We start from the raw sequence: 17,253 nt of genomic DNA, 5'->3' as shown, positions 1-17,253 counted from the left end.
TGTTTCAGAAGCCTTGACTTATGCTGAAGAAAGTTTACTTATTCAGTGCTGCTTGGGGATAGATATAAATTACTGTGTAATTTATTTAAATTATCCCTAAAGTGAGGAAGGAGACAAACTCTAGCGCCACCTATTGGAAGTAGCAATCCTAAAAGTCCAAAATCTTTTCATAAGACTAAGGCGGGCTTTGCACACTACGACATCGCAGGCCGATGCTGCGATGCCGAGTGCGATAGTGCCCGCCCCCGTCGCAGCAGCGATATGTGGTGATAGCTGGCGTAGCGAAAGTTATCGCTACGCCAGCTTCACACACACACACTCACCTGCCGTGCAACGTCCCTGTGGCCGGCGACCCGCCTCCTTGTTAAGGGGGCGGGTCGCGCGGCGTCACTGCGACGTCACACGGTAGGCGGCCAATCAGAGCGGAGGGGCGGAGATGAGCAGGATGTAAACATCCTGCCTACCTCCTTCCTTCCTCATATCCTACGGAAGCCGCAGTGAGGCCGGTAGGAGATGTTCCTCGCTCCTGCGACTTCACACACAGCGATGTGTGCTGCCGCAGGAGCGAGGAACAACATCGGACCATTGCGTCAGCGTAATTATGGATTACGCCGACGCTGTACCGATGATACGATTACGACGCTTTTGCGCTCGTTAATCGTATCATCCAGGCTTTACACACTGCGATGTCGCATGCGATGCCGGAAGTGCGTCATTTTCAATTTGACCCCACCGACATCGCACCTGCGATGTCGCAGTGTGCAAAGTGCCCCTTAGGATTTATTGCCAGATCAGAATCCCAATTTGCAGACACGGTGTTTCGGGGTGATTGCCCCTCGTCAGTGCAAAGTGTGGGTATCTGATCTGGCTTATGAGAATCTATGTGGGGACCACATAATAATAATAATAGTAATAATAATAATAATAAGGGAAAAATAAATCCAAAACTACAGATCCCTGTTTGGTAAAGTGATTGCCACCCACTTCTCCCCCACCCTTAAAAGATCAATTAACTATGGCTTATCACATCTTTGGGAAGCTGAGTTCAATTTTCATAGCCACACCCAGGCTGGATTACTATCACACCTGTTATCAATCAAGAAATCACTTAAATAGGACTTACCAAAGTGAAGTAGAACAAAATACTCTCAAAAGCTAGATATCCAAAGAAATTCATAAAAAAATGAGAAAGTAATTTAGCTCTATCAGTCTGAAAAAGGTTATAAAGCCATTTCTAAAGCTTTGGAACTCCAGCAAACTACAGTGAGAGCCATTATACACAAATGGCGAAAACATGGAACAGTGGTAAGCCTTCACAAGAATGGCCGGCTTACCAAAATTATCCCAAGAGCGCAGCGACGATTCAAAAATGTCACAAAAGACCCCACAACAACATCCAAAGAACTAACTTGCCTGAGTTAAAGTCAGTGTTCATGACTTCACTAATAGAAAGAGACTTGGTAAAAATGGCCTGCATGGCAGAATTCCAAGACAAAAACCACTGCTGAACAAAAGGAAAATAAAGGCTCATCTCAGGTTTTCCAGAAAACATCTTGACGATTGCCTAGACTTTTGGGAGAATGCTCTGTAGACTGACAAGACAAGAGTTGAACTTTTGTCACGGTGACTATGGGATAGCGGGTAAATGGGGCTACTAAGCTCATCCTCAAACTAGGGGGCCCTATGCTATTCCTAACCTCAGGGATACTCCTAATGGTGAAGAGGCCTGAGTCTCATTCCTAGCCCTGCTCCTGACCAGTCCTGATCTGATTCCCTCTCCCCCTCCATCCAGAGAGGGATGGGACAGGAGTGTTTTGCAAACCACAACTAAATACAGACAACACACCTCACAGTCCAACATATGAAAAACTATAGCTGGCAGGTGTAGAAGGAATAAACCAGCATATAGGAGGGGAGCAGAGGTGATAGGTCTCCTCACAACATGTGATTAAATGAGCAAGTAGACTACCATGATTAACTCTTGCTAGTATGCATATGAATCAGCACACAGCAGGTTGGCACACATGTCTGCCTGTTTTGTTCCCAGACACCAGAGAAATCATCTGGTGGAGTGTCAGAATCTGCAATCTGAATAGAGCCCAATGCCGCCATGAAAGTCGGCAAAGTTTGTTCAAAACACCATGTGCCATCTTTTTGGAAGGTTTATCTCCCAATATATCTGGCATAGAAGTAACACAGAATTTCAGAAATGGAACATCATACCAATAGTCAAATATGATGATGGTAGTGTGATGGTCTAGGGCTGTTTTTCTGCTTCTAGACCTGGAAGACATGAGGCTGAAAATAAAACCATGAATTCTGCTGTCTACCAAAAAAACGGAAGGAGAATGTCTCTCCTTCTGTTCGTGAACTCAAGCTGAAGTGCACTTGGGTTGTACAGCAGGACAATTATCCAAAACCCACCAGCAAGTCCACCTCTGAATGGCTTAAGAAAAACGAAATTAAGACTTTGGAGTGGCCTAATTGAAGATCTTACTTTAATCCGATTGAGATGCTGTGTCATGACCATAACAAAGGCGTTTCATGCTCAGAAACCCTTGAATGTGGTTGAATTACAACAATTCTGCAAGGATGAGCGGGCCAAAAGTCCTCAAAAATATTGAAAAAGACTCTTCCTGTTATCGCAAACGCTTGATTTCTGTTATTACTGCTAACCAGTTAATTGTCTTAGGGAGCAATCACTTTTTCACACAGGGCCCTCTAGGTTTGGATTTATTTTTCCCTTAAAAATAAAGACCTTCATTTATAAACTGCATTTTGTGTTTGTGTTATTTTTGTCCAATATTTAAATTTGTTTGGTGATCTTTTCACAGCTCTATGTTCTAAAATTGTGGGAAGTATCTAGATAAATTGCTTGAGGTTTCTAGTTTCTAAAATGAGGTCACTACTGATTAGGCACATGAGGGTCTCTGCAAAGGTGACATGGCGTCCGCTATCAATTCCACCTAATTTTGTATTCAAAAGTCAATTGGTACTTTTTCCCTTCCTAGCCCTACCGTGCTCCCAAACAGTAGTTTTCCATCACATATAGAGTATCAGCGTACTCAGGAGAAATTGCACAACAAATTGTATGGTGAAGTGGTTCCTGTTACCCTTGTGAAAATAAAAATATTTAGGCTAAACTGATATTCTTGTGGGAAACATTAAAATTGTCATTTTTTCCCTTCCACATTGCTTTAATTCCTATGAAGCACCTAAAGGGTTAATAAACTTTTTAAATATGGTTTTGAGCACTTTAAGGGGTACATTTTTTTAATTAGTATAACTTTTGGGTATTTTCTGTCACATATGCCCTAAAAGTCACTTCAAATGTGGTCCCTAAAAATGGTTTTTTTTAAAATAGTGTAGAAAACAATTGCTGAAAATGGTTTAATCCTTCTAACTTTATAATAAAAAAGTAACTTTCAAAAATGATGCTGATGTCACATAGACATGTGGTAAATTGTAGTTGTTAATTTTATCATCACATTTTTTTGGGGGGGGTATTTTTATTTGTTTTATTTATAGAAAATTGGTTGTGTATCATTTTCACAATTTTTTTTAAGATAATTTTGTATCCTTAAAAATTGTAATTTTATTTTGCAGCTAAAACACTATCTGAATTGGGCAAAGACTCTGTTGCGTCTACGGCTATTGAACTCTTCCAACAAGCTGGACTTAACTCTCATCTCGCTGTAAATGAACGAGTTACAGTCATAGCGCCACACAACAATGCATTTAAAGGTTAGTTTTTTTTCTGAGACTTTGTCCTCTTTTTATATTATACAGTTTCATACTGACAACTGGCTTGATTGGTTTTAAGAAGCTGCACAGTTTTAGGGCATGTTCACACCATTTTATTTTTTGTCCAAGTGCTTACCTGCAAAACATTGGTTTGCAATTGGACCAATGTTAGTCTATGATGTCAAATTTTTTCCTCGGCAGAGACAGTCTGAGGAAAAAAAATCACAGCATGTCGCAGTTTGATCCAATATTCAGATCTCACTCAGCAATGCAAGTCAATGAGAGCGATGTCATCTGAGTACACTCCGGATTCCATGCGCTGACACAATAGAAAAGATGGAGACATTTTGTTCTTCATCCTCTCCTCTCGGTGTACTCCGATTTTCTTATGAGGAGAATTGGCGCAAACTATGCCGACACTTGGATCAAACTCTTATCAGAGTTTGATTGTAGCATCACTAGCATAATAAATCTGATTCTCTTGGAGGAGACAATCTACAGTTGTGAGATCTTGGCTTTAGATTACTCCATTAAAGCACCACTCCAACCGGGGATTTTTTAAGGGCTGGAGTATCCCTTTAAATGTAAACCCGCTGTCATATACTCACCTTCTGACGGCTACATCTTTTTACTTACGCCACTGTGGTCCCGTGGCACCATTTTTGACAGTAACTTCTGACTAACCAGAAATCAGAAGCTACATCACATGCTCCGGAAGCATCTCTATGAGAGCCAAAACAAGGCCAGAATGAGGCTCTCATAGACATGCATTGAGTTGTGACCTCTTTTGCTTCATGAATCCCTGGAGCTGCCGGCAGGTCACAAATCACAGGAGACCGACCAGAGCAGCACTGATAGAAGGTGAAGCTGCCAGAAGGTGATTATAAGACAGGGGCAGGGGACATAGATTTTAAGCACCACTCCAGCAGTGCAATGAAAAAACACTGGAGTGGTAGTTTAATTAAGAGCGTTCCTAAATGCTCATAAAGGTTGTTCCAGAACAACTCTTTTCCATCGTTACATTATGTCCCTTCTTTGGACTTTCCTGTCCTGTAGTTGTCATGTGTAGAACAAATATATACTTTTCCACAATTTGTTAATACAGTGGGGTATAAGCAACCAGATAGTTGCTGATCCCTGAAGTGACATTAGTTAAAGAGGTTGTCCACTACGTTAACATTGGTGGCCTATCCTTAGCATAGGTCATCAATGTTTTATCGACCAGGGTCCAAAGATCAGAAGATGAAGCAGCTGCGGAACTAAGCATTTCCGGTTGACTTCTGCCGCCGCCGACACCTAGAACAGCTGATTGGGGTGCCAGGTGTCGGACTCCAAACAATCAGACATTAGTGACATATCCTAAGGATAGTCCATCAATGTAAAAGTAGTGGACAAGCTCTTTAAATGTCTGGACACCTCCAGCTAATGTCTGTGCATGAGAATCCAAATTCTGGATTTTCAAACTTCTTTTTCCGTGTTAATCATCACTACATTGTACACTCTATATTAATACAATATATACACTATATTGTACACTATATACAGGAAGACTTATCTGGTTTCTTAAAGTTTTAAATTTAGCAGGAATCCAAGCTTTTAAATGTTCAGACTCATCACCATTCTCTAATTACAATGTCACCTTGACTTTAAAAAAAATCAGTGCTAAGCTAAAATTATATTTGTTTCCTATATACAATTTTTCTATTATTCATCAGGAACTCCCGTCATTGACAGAGACATGAAAAATTTGCTTCAGAATCACATTGTGAAAGAACAACTTTCTTCCAAATACCTTTACCACGGGCAAGTGTTAGAGACGGTTGGTGGAAAGAAACTTAGAGTTTTCGTGTACCGAAATGTAAGTATTCTACTTCCATCTTTATTATTATAGACATATTTCTATTCAATTTATAAAATGTGCCAATGCAACTTCTGCTCTTATATATTCCAAATTCCTATTTCTTACAGCCATGGCAACACATTGTCTAGAACTACTTTGTTTATACCACAGTTCTTAGGTAAAACAAAGTCACCACATTTTAGTGCAAATTGTACGTTGTGACTTTTGACACTTGCATGCTCATCTCAGCCAGCTTTGCCAAAAATGGGCAGATTATGGGTAGTATAGTGGGTACATATGCTTGTCCATCTAATTCACAAATAAATACACCACTTGATAGTGTAATTTACACCAGTAATGTACTCTAATCCTTGACTGGAGTAACATTTCTGACAGAGGCAAAAGGCACATGAGAGATGCACCAAATTGATAACGGTGCCATGCATCTGAACTTGGTGCCTCTTACTCCACCATACCCCTTCATTAAGATTAAGACTGGTGTATAAAAGACCAATATTAATGAATTGGCCCCAGTCTGCATTACATCCAAGGATGAAAACAATAGTCTCCGACACCAGATTACACTACTAATTAACCAATTAAATGAATTCTCAAAGGCTTACATATTAATGGATTGCCTTTAGGATAGATCATCAATGTCTGGCTTCCTACCTCAGGGACACTTATAGGGGTCTCAACCATCCATTGTTCACACTGTAATGTAATTATGAGAGTAAAGCCCGCTTTACACACTACAATATATCTTACGATGTGTCGGCGGGGTCACGTCGTAAGTGACGCACATCCGGCATCGTAAGGTACATTGTATTGTGTAACAGCTACATGCGATTGCGAATGAATGGTAAAACGTTCATCGCACGCACGTCGTTCATTCCTCATGAATTGAACGTCAGGTTGTTCATCGTACCCGGGGTAGCACACATCGCAGTGTGTGACACCCCGGGAACGATGAACAGATCTTACCTGCGTCCTGCGGCTCCCGGCCAGCAATGCGGAAGGAAGGAGGTGGGCGGGATGATTACGTCCCGCTCATCTCCGCCCCTCCGCTTCTATTGGCCGGCTGCCGCGTGACGTCGATGTTACGCCGAACGTCCTTCCCACTCCAGGAAGTGGACGTTCGCCACCCAGATCGAGGTCGTATGGACGGGTAAGTACGTGTGACGGGGGTTAATCATTTGTGCGGCACATTCAACAAAATTGAACGTGCCGCACATACGATGGGGGCGGTTACGATCGCATACAATATCGTATGCAGAATCGTAACATGTAAAGCAGGCTTAACTGGCACTACTGCCTTGTTTTATAAAATGTGACTGAGCAACACAGAAGTTGTACATACAATTCATTTTATTGATTATTGGCGTCCTTGGATTCCAGACCCTGACATTGATGGTTTATTCTAAGCATCAGTCATCAATGTGGAAGTCTTATAGTAGAATAGTGTATTCTGGTATCGTGGCTTTACTTAGCTTTATAGAAACTAAAGTGTTATATCCATTAGAACTAATAGAAAAATCGTAATTTTAGGAACCTGAATTTTTTTTAAATAGTCCATATATGGTAATATTTTATGCAAAAAGAACTTCAGTTATTAGGAACACAGGTTACATTTCTTCAAGGAAGGTGCAGATTTCCAAAGTGTGTCTAAGGGGTACTTTGCACGCTGCGACATCGCAGGCCGATGCTGCGATGCCGAGCGCGATAGTACCCGCCCCCATCGCAGCAGCGATATCCTTGTGATAGCTGCCGTAGCGAACATTATTGCTACGGCAGCTTCACATGGACTCACCTGTCCTGCGACCGTCACTCTGGCCGGCGACCCGCCTCCTTGTTAAGGGGGCGGGTCGTGCGGCGTCACTGTGACGTCACACGGCAGGCGGCCAATAGGAGTGGAGGGGCGGAGATGAGCAGGATGTAAACATCCCGCCCACCTCCTTCCTTCCGCATATCCTACGGAAGCAGCGGTGACGCCGGTAGGAGATGTTCCTCGCTCCTGCGGCTTCACACACAGCGATGTGTGCTGCCGCAGGAGCGAGGAACATCGGACTGTCGCATCAGCGTAATTATGGATTACGCCGACGCTGCAGCGATGATACGATTACGACGCTTTTGCGCTCGTTAATCGTATCATCGAGCCTTTACACACTACGATGTCGCATGCGATGCCGGAAGTGCGTCACTTTTAATTTGACCCCACCGACATCGCAGCTGCGATGTCGTAGTGTGCAAAGTACCCCTTAGATGGAGGTACGTGAACTGCAATATGAAGACATGGCACGTGTTGAAGCATTTGTTTTCACAATCAATTGTATATGGATGGAGGTACATAAAATAAAAAATGCATATTGTAGAATCCTGTCAAAACTAAGTGAATTCATCAATGACTGATCATATTTTGTTATTTGGCAATATAAAAAATTATACATAATTTACAAGTAACATGGAAGAATTATTTTTAGGCACTTTGCATTGAAAACAGCTGTATTGATGCACATGATAAAAAAGGAAGATATGGAACTCTCTTTATTGTCGACAAATTGCTGACTCCTCCATCAGGAAACGTCATGGATGTCCTCAAAGCTGATAATCGCTTCAGGTACTAGTTATTCCGTCTTCAGCAATGAAAGTTCATGAATCACTCTAGAATCTACAGTTAAATAAAATAGGATATTTTTAGGTACAGCAGAATTCTGCAGGTCCCCACCGCAGATCCGCAGTGATCTACAATGTAATGCATGGCGTTAACGAGATCGGTGTATGTGAAAGTAGCTAATTACACATTATGTAACATGTTTTTACATTTTCAGAGCATTTGACAAAACCTATATGAATTACAACTGGTTATTGCATATTTAACAGCTATAACTTTAGCATGTAAAAACAGCTGAGAAGGCTGACATTGGGGAATTTGCAGCAGTTTAGTTGATGAATGAGTATTGCAGACAATGCACCTATGCATAAGTAATGGTAAGCATAGATGATGTCCTCACCTTGGTGAAGTAACCACAAATGATATGTTACTTATGCTATTCCTCATTCAAAATGTCATACACATTCTTTTCCTGTCCTTGTAGCATGTTGGTGGCTGCAATCCAATCTGCTGGACTTACCGAGACATTAAACAGAGAAGGAACATTCACAGTCTTTGCTCCGACAGATGAAGCGTTCCGCGCTCTTCCAAGAGGAGAATTAAACAAACTATTAGGTATGCATTCTGTTTTATTAACATCTCTACATGCAATACAAGAAGCCATAAATATAGCAAAATCCATCCAGCATCGTGATCTAAACAGAGGATCTATGAAAAAAGCCAATGGAATTTGTTCATACACGGCTAACTACTAAGAAATGAAAAGGCAAACAACGAAATAAGCATGATCGCATTTAAGATTATGAAAGATATGTTTGGTGAAGTTCTGCTGCAAAGTTGGCGGCTTTCCTATAGGCCTCAGTAATGAGGAGCATTAATGTACAAGTCCACAGAAACCAATCACATCACTGTCTGCTTTTAATCTGCAATGGAAAAACAGATTTGGTATTTAAAATGGAAAATGCATCAAGTTCTTAGGTGTATGACATTTACATGACAATTACATTTACATAAATGTATAAGAAAGGATTTTACAACATATGGCTAGCCTCAAAATTTGCCTTTTATCTCATTTTTCTTTTTTTGACTCGTGATTATTTGTGGTTGTTTTTTGTGGCAAATTAATCCAATGGAATATGTTCATGAATTTTGTGTAAGAACTAAATATGATTTTTATTTTATCTTTGGAATTTTTTTTAAAACTACTGATACTCGAAAGTATTAAAAAATTGTTAAACTGAAGACTCTTCCAGAAATCTTACCAAATGTGACATTTTTTAGTCCATCTAATTCTAATCACCCCCTTCACTGGAGTAAACGTTGAATTTTATAAATCTATCTCAAACATTTGAATGAGCAACATTTTCGAGGAAAAATAAAGGAAGACTTAAAAAATGAAGTCAAATAAAAAAGTGATGCAAAGTGTATTTAGAGTGAGGTGCAAATACCAAAGCCCATGAAATGGAGCCAATTACTCCAGAAAAGTAGAGAAACAGCAATGTTGTATCAAAGCTATAGTATGTTTTTGCTTAAGAATAAAAATGGGTGAACTGTAAAGTTTGGGGTCCGTAACGGACACCTAGAGTCTGTGCATGGACCCTGAACAAAGACATCTCAGGGCAATCCATGTTACTGTTCCAGTTTGGCCACCTGGATAAAAAAAAAGGAAAAAAGAAGCTAAATGGGGATTAAAGCAGGATAATTATACTTAGTGAGTCTCCGCTTGGCTGTCACACTGCCATTAAATCTCATAAATATTCACTGCTTCCCTTGCTCACCCTCTGTGACAGTGTTTGTGATTGGTTGCAGTCAGGCTACTGGCATGTCGGCGTCTGTGATTGGTTGCCCTCACACTAGCTGTCTGGGTCCCCAGAGGGGAGTGTAAAAATAAAAAAATTATGGTAAAAATGGCGTAAAATGCCCAGTGCAGTTAACCCCTTCACGACCATGGACGGAAAGATCCGTCATGGTGCCCTGGGCCTTAACGACCAAGGACGGATCTTTCCGTCATGGCGTAATCGCGGCACCGGAGCCTCCGGTGACTGCAAAAAGTTAGCATAAACCGCAGATTCGGGGAGGAGGAGACTTGTACCTGACCTCAGAAGGGGTGGTGCCTCCTCCCCGGACCTACGGAGGCTGTGATTGGCTGACGAACACCGCTCAACCAATCACAGCCACTGTAATGTTCCAGCTACTTAAAGTGACTGAAACATTGAAATCCAGCCCTGGCCAGTGCAGCTATAGCACTGGCCATTGGCTGGAGCTGGGTGACCTCACTGGATCACCCTCCCCCAGCTCCAGTAGCTCTGATTGGAGAGATCGGCCTTGTGACCGCTGTCTCCAATCACAGTGGACCTGTTGCCGGTGACCGCCCCATCAGCTTCACTTCCCATTCCCTGCAGCACGCCAGCACAGTGAGTGTATACAGTGCAATGGCAGGGCGACAAGCTCCGGTCCCATGCTGTTATGTGACCGGAGCATGGGACCTGGAAGTTGCCGCGCTGCCATTGCACTGTATGAAACCGGCCTCCCGATCCGCCGCTGCCCTCCGCGATCTGCCACCCGCACCCCCACCCCTTGTATCTGCTGCCCGCTCCCTCACCCCCACACCTCCCGATCCGCCGCTGCCCTCCGCGATCTGCCACCCGATCTGCTGCCCGCACCCCCACCCCCACACCTCCCGATCCGCCGCTGCCCTCCGTGATCTGCCACCCGATCTGCTGCCCGCACCCTCACCCCCACACCTCCCGATCTGCCGCCGCCGCTGGCTCCATCTGCCACAGTGCCACCGGTCCCCCCCGTTCTGCTGCCCGGCCCCTTTCCCTCATGATCGGCTGCTCGTCCCCTCACCTCCGTGATGTGCTGCCAGCCCCCTCCACTCGAGATCGGCTGCCCGCTTCCTTCTCCGTTATGTGCTGCCCGGCCCCGCACCCTCTCCGTTATGTGCTGCCCGGCCCTGCCCCCTCTCCTCCATTATGTGCTGCCCGGCACCGCCCCCTCTCCTCCGTTATATGCTGCGCGCCCCCTCTCTGTTATGTGCTGCCCCTCCCCTCCGTTATATGCTGCGCGCCCCCTCTCCTCCGTTATGTGCTGCCCGCTCCCCCCACCTCTCACCCCCGTGATCGGCTACTCGCCCCCTACCCTGTCACCCCCGTGATGTGCACTCCCTCCCCTGTCACCCCCGTGATGTGCGCTCCCTCCCCTGTCACCCCCATGATGTGCGCTCCCTCCCCTGTTACCCCCGTGATGTGCGCTCCCTCACCTGTCACCGCCGTGATGTGCGCTCCCTCACCTGTCACCGCCGTGATGTGCGCTCCCTCACCTGTCACCGCCGTGATGTGCGCTCCCTCACCTGTCACCGCCGTGATGTGCGCTCCCTCACCTGTCACTGCCGTGATGTGCGCTCCCTCACCTGTCACCGCCATGATGTGCGCTCTCTCACCTGTCACCGCCGTGATGTGCGCTCCCTCACCTGTCACCGCCGTGATGTGCGCTCCCTCACCTGTCACCACCGTGATGTGCGCTCCCTCCCCTGTCACCCCCGTGATGTGTGCTCCCTCCCCTGTCACCCCCGTGATGTGTGCTCCCTCCCCTGTCACCCCCGTGATGTGCGCACCCTCACCTGTCACCCCCGTGATGTGCGCTCCCTCCCCTGTCACCCCCGTGATGTGTGCTCCCTTCCCTGTCACTCCCGTGATGTGCGCTCCCTCACCTGTCACCCCCGTGATCTGTGCTCCCTCACCTGTCACCCCCGTGATGTGCGCTCCCTCCCCTGTCACCCCCGTGATCTGTGCTCTCTCACCTGTCACCCCCGTGATCTGCTGTCCGCTCTCCCTCACCTCTCACCCCCGTGATCTGTGCTCTGCTCACCTGTCTCTTCCGTGATCTGCGCTGTGCTCCCTCCCCCACCTCTCACCCTCCCCGATCTGCTGCCTCCTTCATCTCCTGTGATCCAGCTGCCTAGATCCATCCTGTAGGGTAACTATCCCCAATCTCACCTCCCACTCCCCTTCCCACCCATCCCCCCATCCCCCCTTCCCCCCATCCTCTGCCGCTCCTGCATCCACTGCGCCCTCTCCCATCCGCCCCCACCCTATCCCAGCCGCCGTCTCACAATCACAGATGCTTCCTTTATATGCCGCTGCCCCCCCATCTGCCGCCCCCGCCCCCCATCTGCCGCTGTTTTTTTTTCTATGCCATGGGGGTCTAGTTTCCAAAATGGGGTCACATGTGGGGGAGCTCCACTGTTTTGGCACCTCAGGGGGTCTCCAAACACAGCATGGAATATGCTAATTATCCCAGACAATTTTGCGTTTGAAACGTCAAATGGCGCTCCTTGCCTTCCGAGCCCTGCTGTGCGCCCAAACATTTTATTTCCACCACATATGAGGTGTCTGTGTACTCAGGAGAAATTGCACAAAAAAATAACCATAAGCTAAATTCAAACGAACACATTACTGTACAGCAAATTATGTTATCACCCAAACTAAGCGCATCATTAGGACCTATGATGCTGTTAGTTTAAGCAGATAAACCAGCATTGCATTTGGAAAATTATTAAGAAAAAGTTATAGGACAGCATGGTTGTAATGGGTTACAACTCTATCAATGATAAAAAAAAAACTATAGAATTCTATGTCAACGGAGAAAAAAATGTGTAATGTCTCTTATAAGATTTCCAGCCTGAAGGTCATTTACTATTTTACAGTCTAGAGTAACTTTCAATATCAGCTTAGCTTCCAGAGTTTAACAAAATATTCACAAAGTAAAAAAAATACCAGAAAACTAAACTACAATTTCACATTTAAGGTATAAAAAGCAAAATATGAAAAATGTTCTCATATTTATCCATATGATTTTAGACTATAGAGACTGGACAAAGTATAACATGATAGCGTGTTCATCCTGTTTTATTAGACTTTCGGGGCTTTAAAATACAGATCAAACATTTTTACAAGATCTTTTGCATTTTCTAAAAACCAAAAACTAAAAGAAAAACAGATGTGATGAATTCCTTGCGCTAATGTTTAAACGTTGAGTATGCTGCCAGTTGAGCACTTTAGGGGAGGCCTCAGTATGTTTGTAAATAAGCATTAACATATAATTAAAATCACATAAAAAACAAAGGCTTCTGGGAAGTGTTACTTGACTGTTTACCTCTGTTTGTCTGTGTAGTCACAGCCTCTCATTTATTTTCGTACAGTAATCATGATAACAAATGACCTAATATGTAGACCAAAAAATACAAAGAACATTCGGATATGCCGTAAAGACAAGCAGATATGGACTCTGTATTTAAAAATATATTAATACATAAGTGCGTGTATATATATATGTGTATATATATATATATATATATATATATATAAAAACACACAGTATATATGCTGTGTATATAGTAGTAACACACGCTGTGTGCATAATTATTAGGCAATTTGCAGTTTTGTTGATGAATTTTATCATTTAGCAACTCCAGTGCTGTTGATCAGTCCTGAAACTTGACTATTTAACAAAGCAGGTGAGGTTTTGTCTTTCTTAGGAATGTTGGGGGAGACCTCCAGGGGGTCTCTCTCAGGGTCTTGGAGGAGAATTCCAAATCAGAACTGCGCAGATGAATCAGGAGTAATGACCACACAGAGACATGTCTCTATCCAGGAGAAGCACAATGCTCTTCTGACCCTTGTATTCAAAACATAGCAAATATATACAGCGTACTCAATACATCCACGTTATCTATTAACCAACCAACTAGCCGGGCATAGTTCATTATTTGTCTGAACAGTCTTACCAACATTCATTAGCAAAACATTCAAGTGTGTTTAGACAGAGATGAGAGTCTATGAATGGAACAATGTCAGTTACTTATTCTCTTCTATTCATGAATGTCAGTTACTTATTTGAAACTAACGATAAGCATTCTTCTATGAATAGAAGAATGCTAGTTACATATTTGATACCACAAATAAGTATCTCTTCCATTCATGAATGTCAGTTACTTATTCATGAACTAAAAAGTCTACTTGGCCCTGAGCATAATTTGTTTTGGCTATACAATCCGTTAATATTTCAATTAGGTCTAGGTGGCAAAGCAATGCATAAAACATTCAAAGGATAGATTATCTTATTATTATACTGGATAAACGATTCATAGCCTAGGCCTTCACAGGAGAATAATAATGTTCAGCATTATTAAGCAACTATTAGTATGCAGAATTATTATTCAACCAAATGAGAAAGTTCATTTTCTCTCCTTAATTGTTTATTTTCATCCGTTATAGTGAGAATGATAACCAAACAAATCAAAATGTCCAAAAATACATTTCAGACATTTCATCAAAAATATCAGTGACAAGTATAACCTCCCTTCTTTTCAATAACTGTCATAAGTCTTCCATCCATGGAGTCTATCAGTTTCTTAATCTGTTGATCATCTTTTTGGATAGCACCAACCACAGCCTCTGACACTGTTCGGAGAGGTGATTTTTCCATCACTCTAAATCTCCAGTTTAATAAGAGCCCACAAGTTCTCAATAGGATTTAGGTCAGGTCATGTCATTTTGCTTTCATCTTTAAGGCCTTTCGTGGCAGCAAATTAGTGGATACTTCGATACGTGCAAACAAATCATGGTCTTTTTGATGAAAGATACAGACTTTTTCGAGTACCATCGCTTGATGGAAAGTCTTCTGAAAACTAACAGTAAGTTAAGGAATTGATTTTTATGTCAATCTTCAATAAGAAAAAGATCAAAATAGCTGATCTTTAATAATAAAAACCAATAGCAGTACCCATCTCCACCTTGCTGGTGTCTGAGTTGAAGTGGAGGTCTTTGCCCAATTTTTTATCCAGCCACAGGCCCATCCATCTGGTTCATCACAAGTCACTCTCACCTCATCTCCACAGTCTATAAAACCTTTGAACAATCTGTGTTCATATATTTCTTGCCTCAGTTTTGACATTACAACTTATGTGTCTTGTTCAGGTGTGGTCAGGTGCTTGTAATTCTGGACTCTCCAGGGAGGTTGCAGTTCTGGAATGATATCACTGGATGATAATGGGTTCCTGTTTGCTTCATATTTGATTCTTCTCAAATCCTTGGCAGTTTTTCTGCATCTTTTTTTCTCAACATGTTGTCTGCAACATTGTTGACTATTTGCAACAAAGCTTTTGATAGTTCTGTAATTGCTATCAATATCTTATCAATTTCAAGAGTTCTGCATCTTTTCAGAGTCTGATAAATCTTATTTTCAGCACATTTTGGGTGAGGAAAACAAACTGCCTAATATTTCTGCACACCTTGAAAAATGGTAAAGTATCATGAGGTCACACCACCCTTATTACAAAAATACATCTCACCTGATATGTTTCATCCAATTTCATTAAAGTTTCATTCAGGTTTACACAGCTTGAAGATGGAAAATATGCATAAATATCATGCTATGTTTTTTTTTAATTAATTTAATTTAATTTAATCATGTGGAGTGAAATACTTAATAAAAAAGTGTGAAACAACTGAAAATATGACTTATGTTCTAGGTTCTTCAAAGTAGCCACCTTTTGCTTTGATTACTACTTTGCACACTCTTGGCATTCTCTTGATGAACTTCAGTCACCGGAAATGGTCTTCCAACAGTCTTGAAGGAGTTCCCAGAGATGCTTAGCACTTGTTGGCCCTTTTGCCTTCACTCTGCGGTCCAGCTCACCCCAAACCATCTCGATTGGGTTCAGGTCTGGTGACTGTAGAGGCTAGGTCATCTGGCGTAGCACCCCATCACTCTCCTTCTTAGTCAAATAGCCCTTACACAGCCTGGAGGTGTGTTTGGGGTCATTGTCCTGTTGAAAAATGAATGATGGTCCAACTAAATGCAAACCGGATGGAATAGCAAACCGCTGCAAGATGCTGTGGTAGCAATACTGTTTCAGTATGCCTTCAATTTTGAATAAATCCCAAACAATGTCACCAGCAAAGTACCCCCACACCATCACACCTCCTCCTCCATGCTTCACGGTGGGAACCAGGCATGTAGAGTCCATCCGTTCACCTTTTTTGCATCGCACAAAGACACGGTGGGTGGATCCAAAGATCTCAAATTTTGACTCATCAGACCAAAGCACAGATTTTCACTAATGTCCATTCCTTGTGTTCTTTAGCCCAAACAAGTTTTTTTTGCTTGTTGACTGTCCTTAGCAGTGGTTTCCTAGCAGCTATTTTACCATGAAGGCCTGCTGCACAAAGTCTACTCTTAACAGTTGTTCTAGAGATGTGTCTGCTGCTAGAACTCTGTGTGGCAATGACCTGGTCTCTAATATGAGCTGCTGTTAACCTGCGATTTCTGAAGCTGGTGACTCTTATAAACTTATCCTCCACAGCAGAGGTGACTCTTGGTCTTCTTTTCCTGGGGCGGTCCTCATGTGAGCCAGTTTCTTTGTAGCGTTTGATGGTTTATGCCACTGCACTTAGGGACACTTTCAAAGTTTTCCTAATTTTTCAGACTGACTGACCTTCATTTCTTAAAGTAACGATGGCCACTCGTTTTTCTTTACTTAGCTGCTTTTTTCTTGCCATAATACAAATTCTAACAGTCTATTCAGTTGTGTATCCACCAGACTTCTGCACAACACAACTGATGGTCCCAACCCCATTTATAAGGCAAGAAATCCCACTAATTAAACCTGACAGGGCACACCTGTGAAGTGAAAACCATTTCCGATGACTACCTCTTGAAGCTCATTAGGAGAATGCCAAGATTGTGCAAAGCAGTAATCAAAGCAAAAGGTGGCTACTTTCAAGAACCTAGAATATAAGATATATTATCAGTTGTTTCACCCTTTTTTGTTAAGTATTTATTTTCACATGCGTTAATTCATAGTTTTGATGCCTTCAATGGGAATCTACAATTTTCAGAGACATGAAAACAAAGAAAACTGTTTGAATGAGAAGGTGTGTCCAAACTTTTGGTCTGTACCGTATATTTATATACATATATATATATATATATATGTATATATATATATATGTATATATGTATATATATATATATATATATATATATATATATA

The 17,253-nt window shown here is 42.7% G+C and overlaps 1 protein-coding gene across 2 annotated transcripts in view; it reads left to right on the top strand.

Annotated features, from left to right (window-relative positions):
* TGFBI (transforming growth factor beta induced) overlaps positions 1–17,253 on the top strand; it is a 167,031-nt gene that overhangs the window by 93,003 nt on the left and 56,775 nt on the right. For both annotated transcript variants that reach the window (XM_075344546.1, XM_075344545.1), the window contains exons 9-12: positions 3,607–3,744; positions 5,460–5,602; positions 8,065–8,201; positions 8,680–8,810. In XM_075344546.1, the coding sequence (XP_075200661.1) occupies positions 3,607–3,744; positions 5,460–5,602; positions 8,065–8,201; positions 8,680–8,810 (549 nt within the window). The remainder of the gene's footprint in view (positions 1–3,606; positions 3,745–5,459; positions 5,603–8,064; positions 8,202–8,679; positions 8,811–17,253) is intronic.

Source organism: Anomaloglossus baeobatrachus, chromosome 4, assembly GCF_048569485.1.
Source record: "Anomaloglossus baeobatrachus isolate aAnoBae1 chromosome 4, aAnoBae1.hap1, whole genome shotgun sequence".
Lineage (NCBI taxonomy): Eukaryota > Metazoa > Chordata > Amphibia > Anura > Aromobatidae > Anomaloglossus > Anomaloglossus baeobatrachus.
This window is presented reverse-complemented; position numbering and strand designations above follow the sequence as displayed.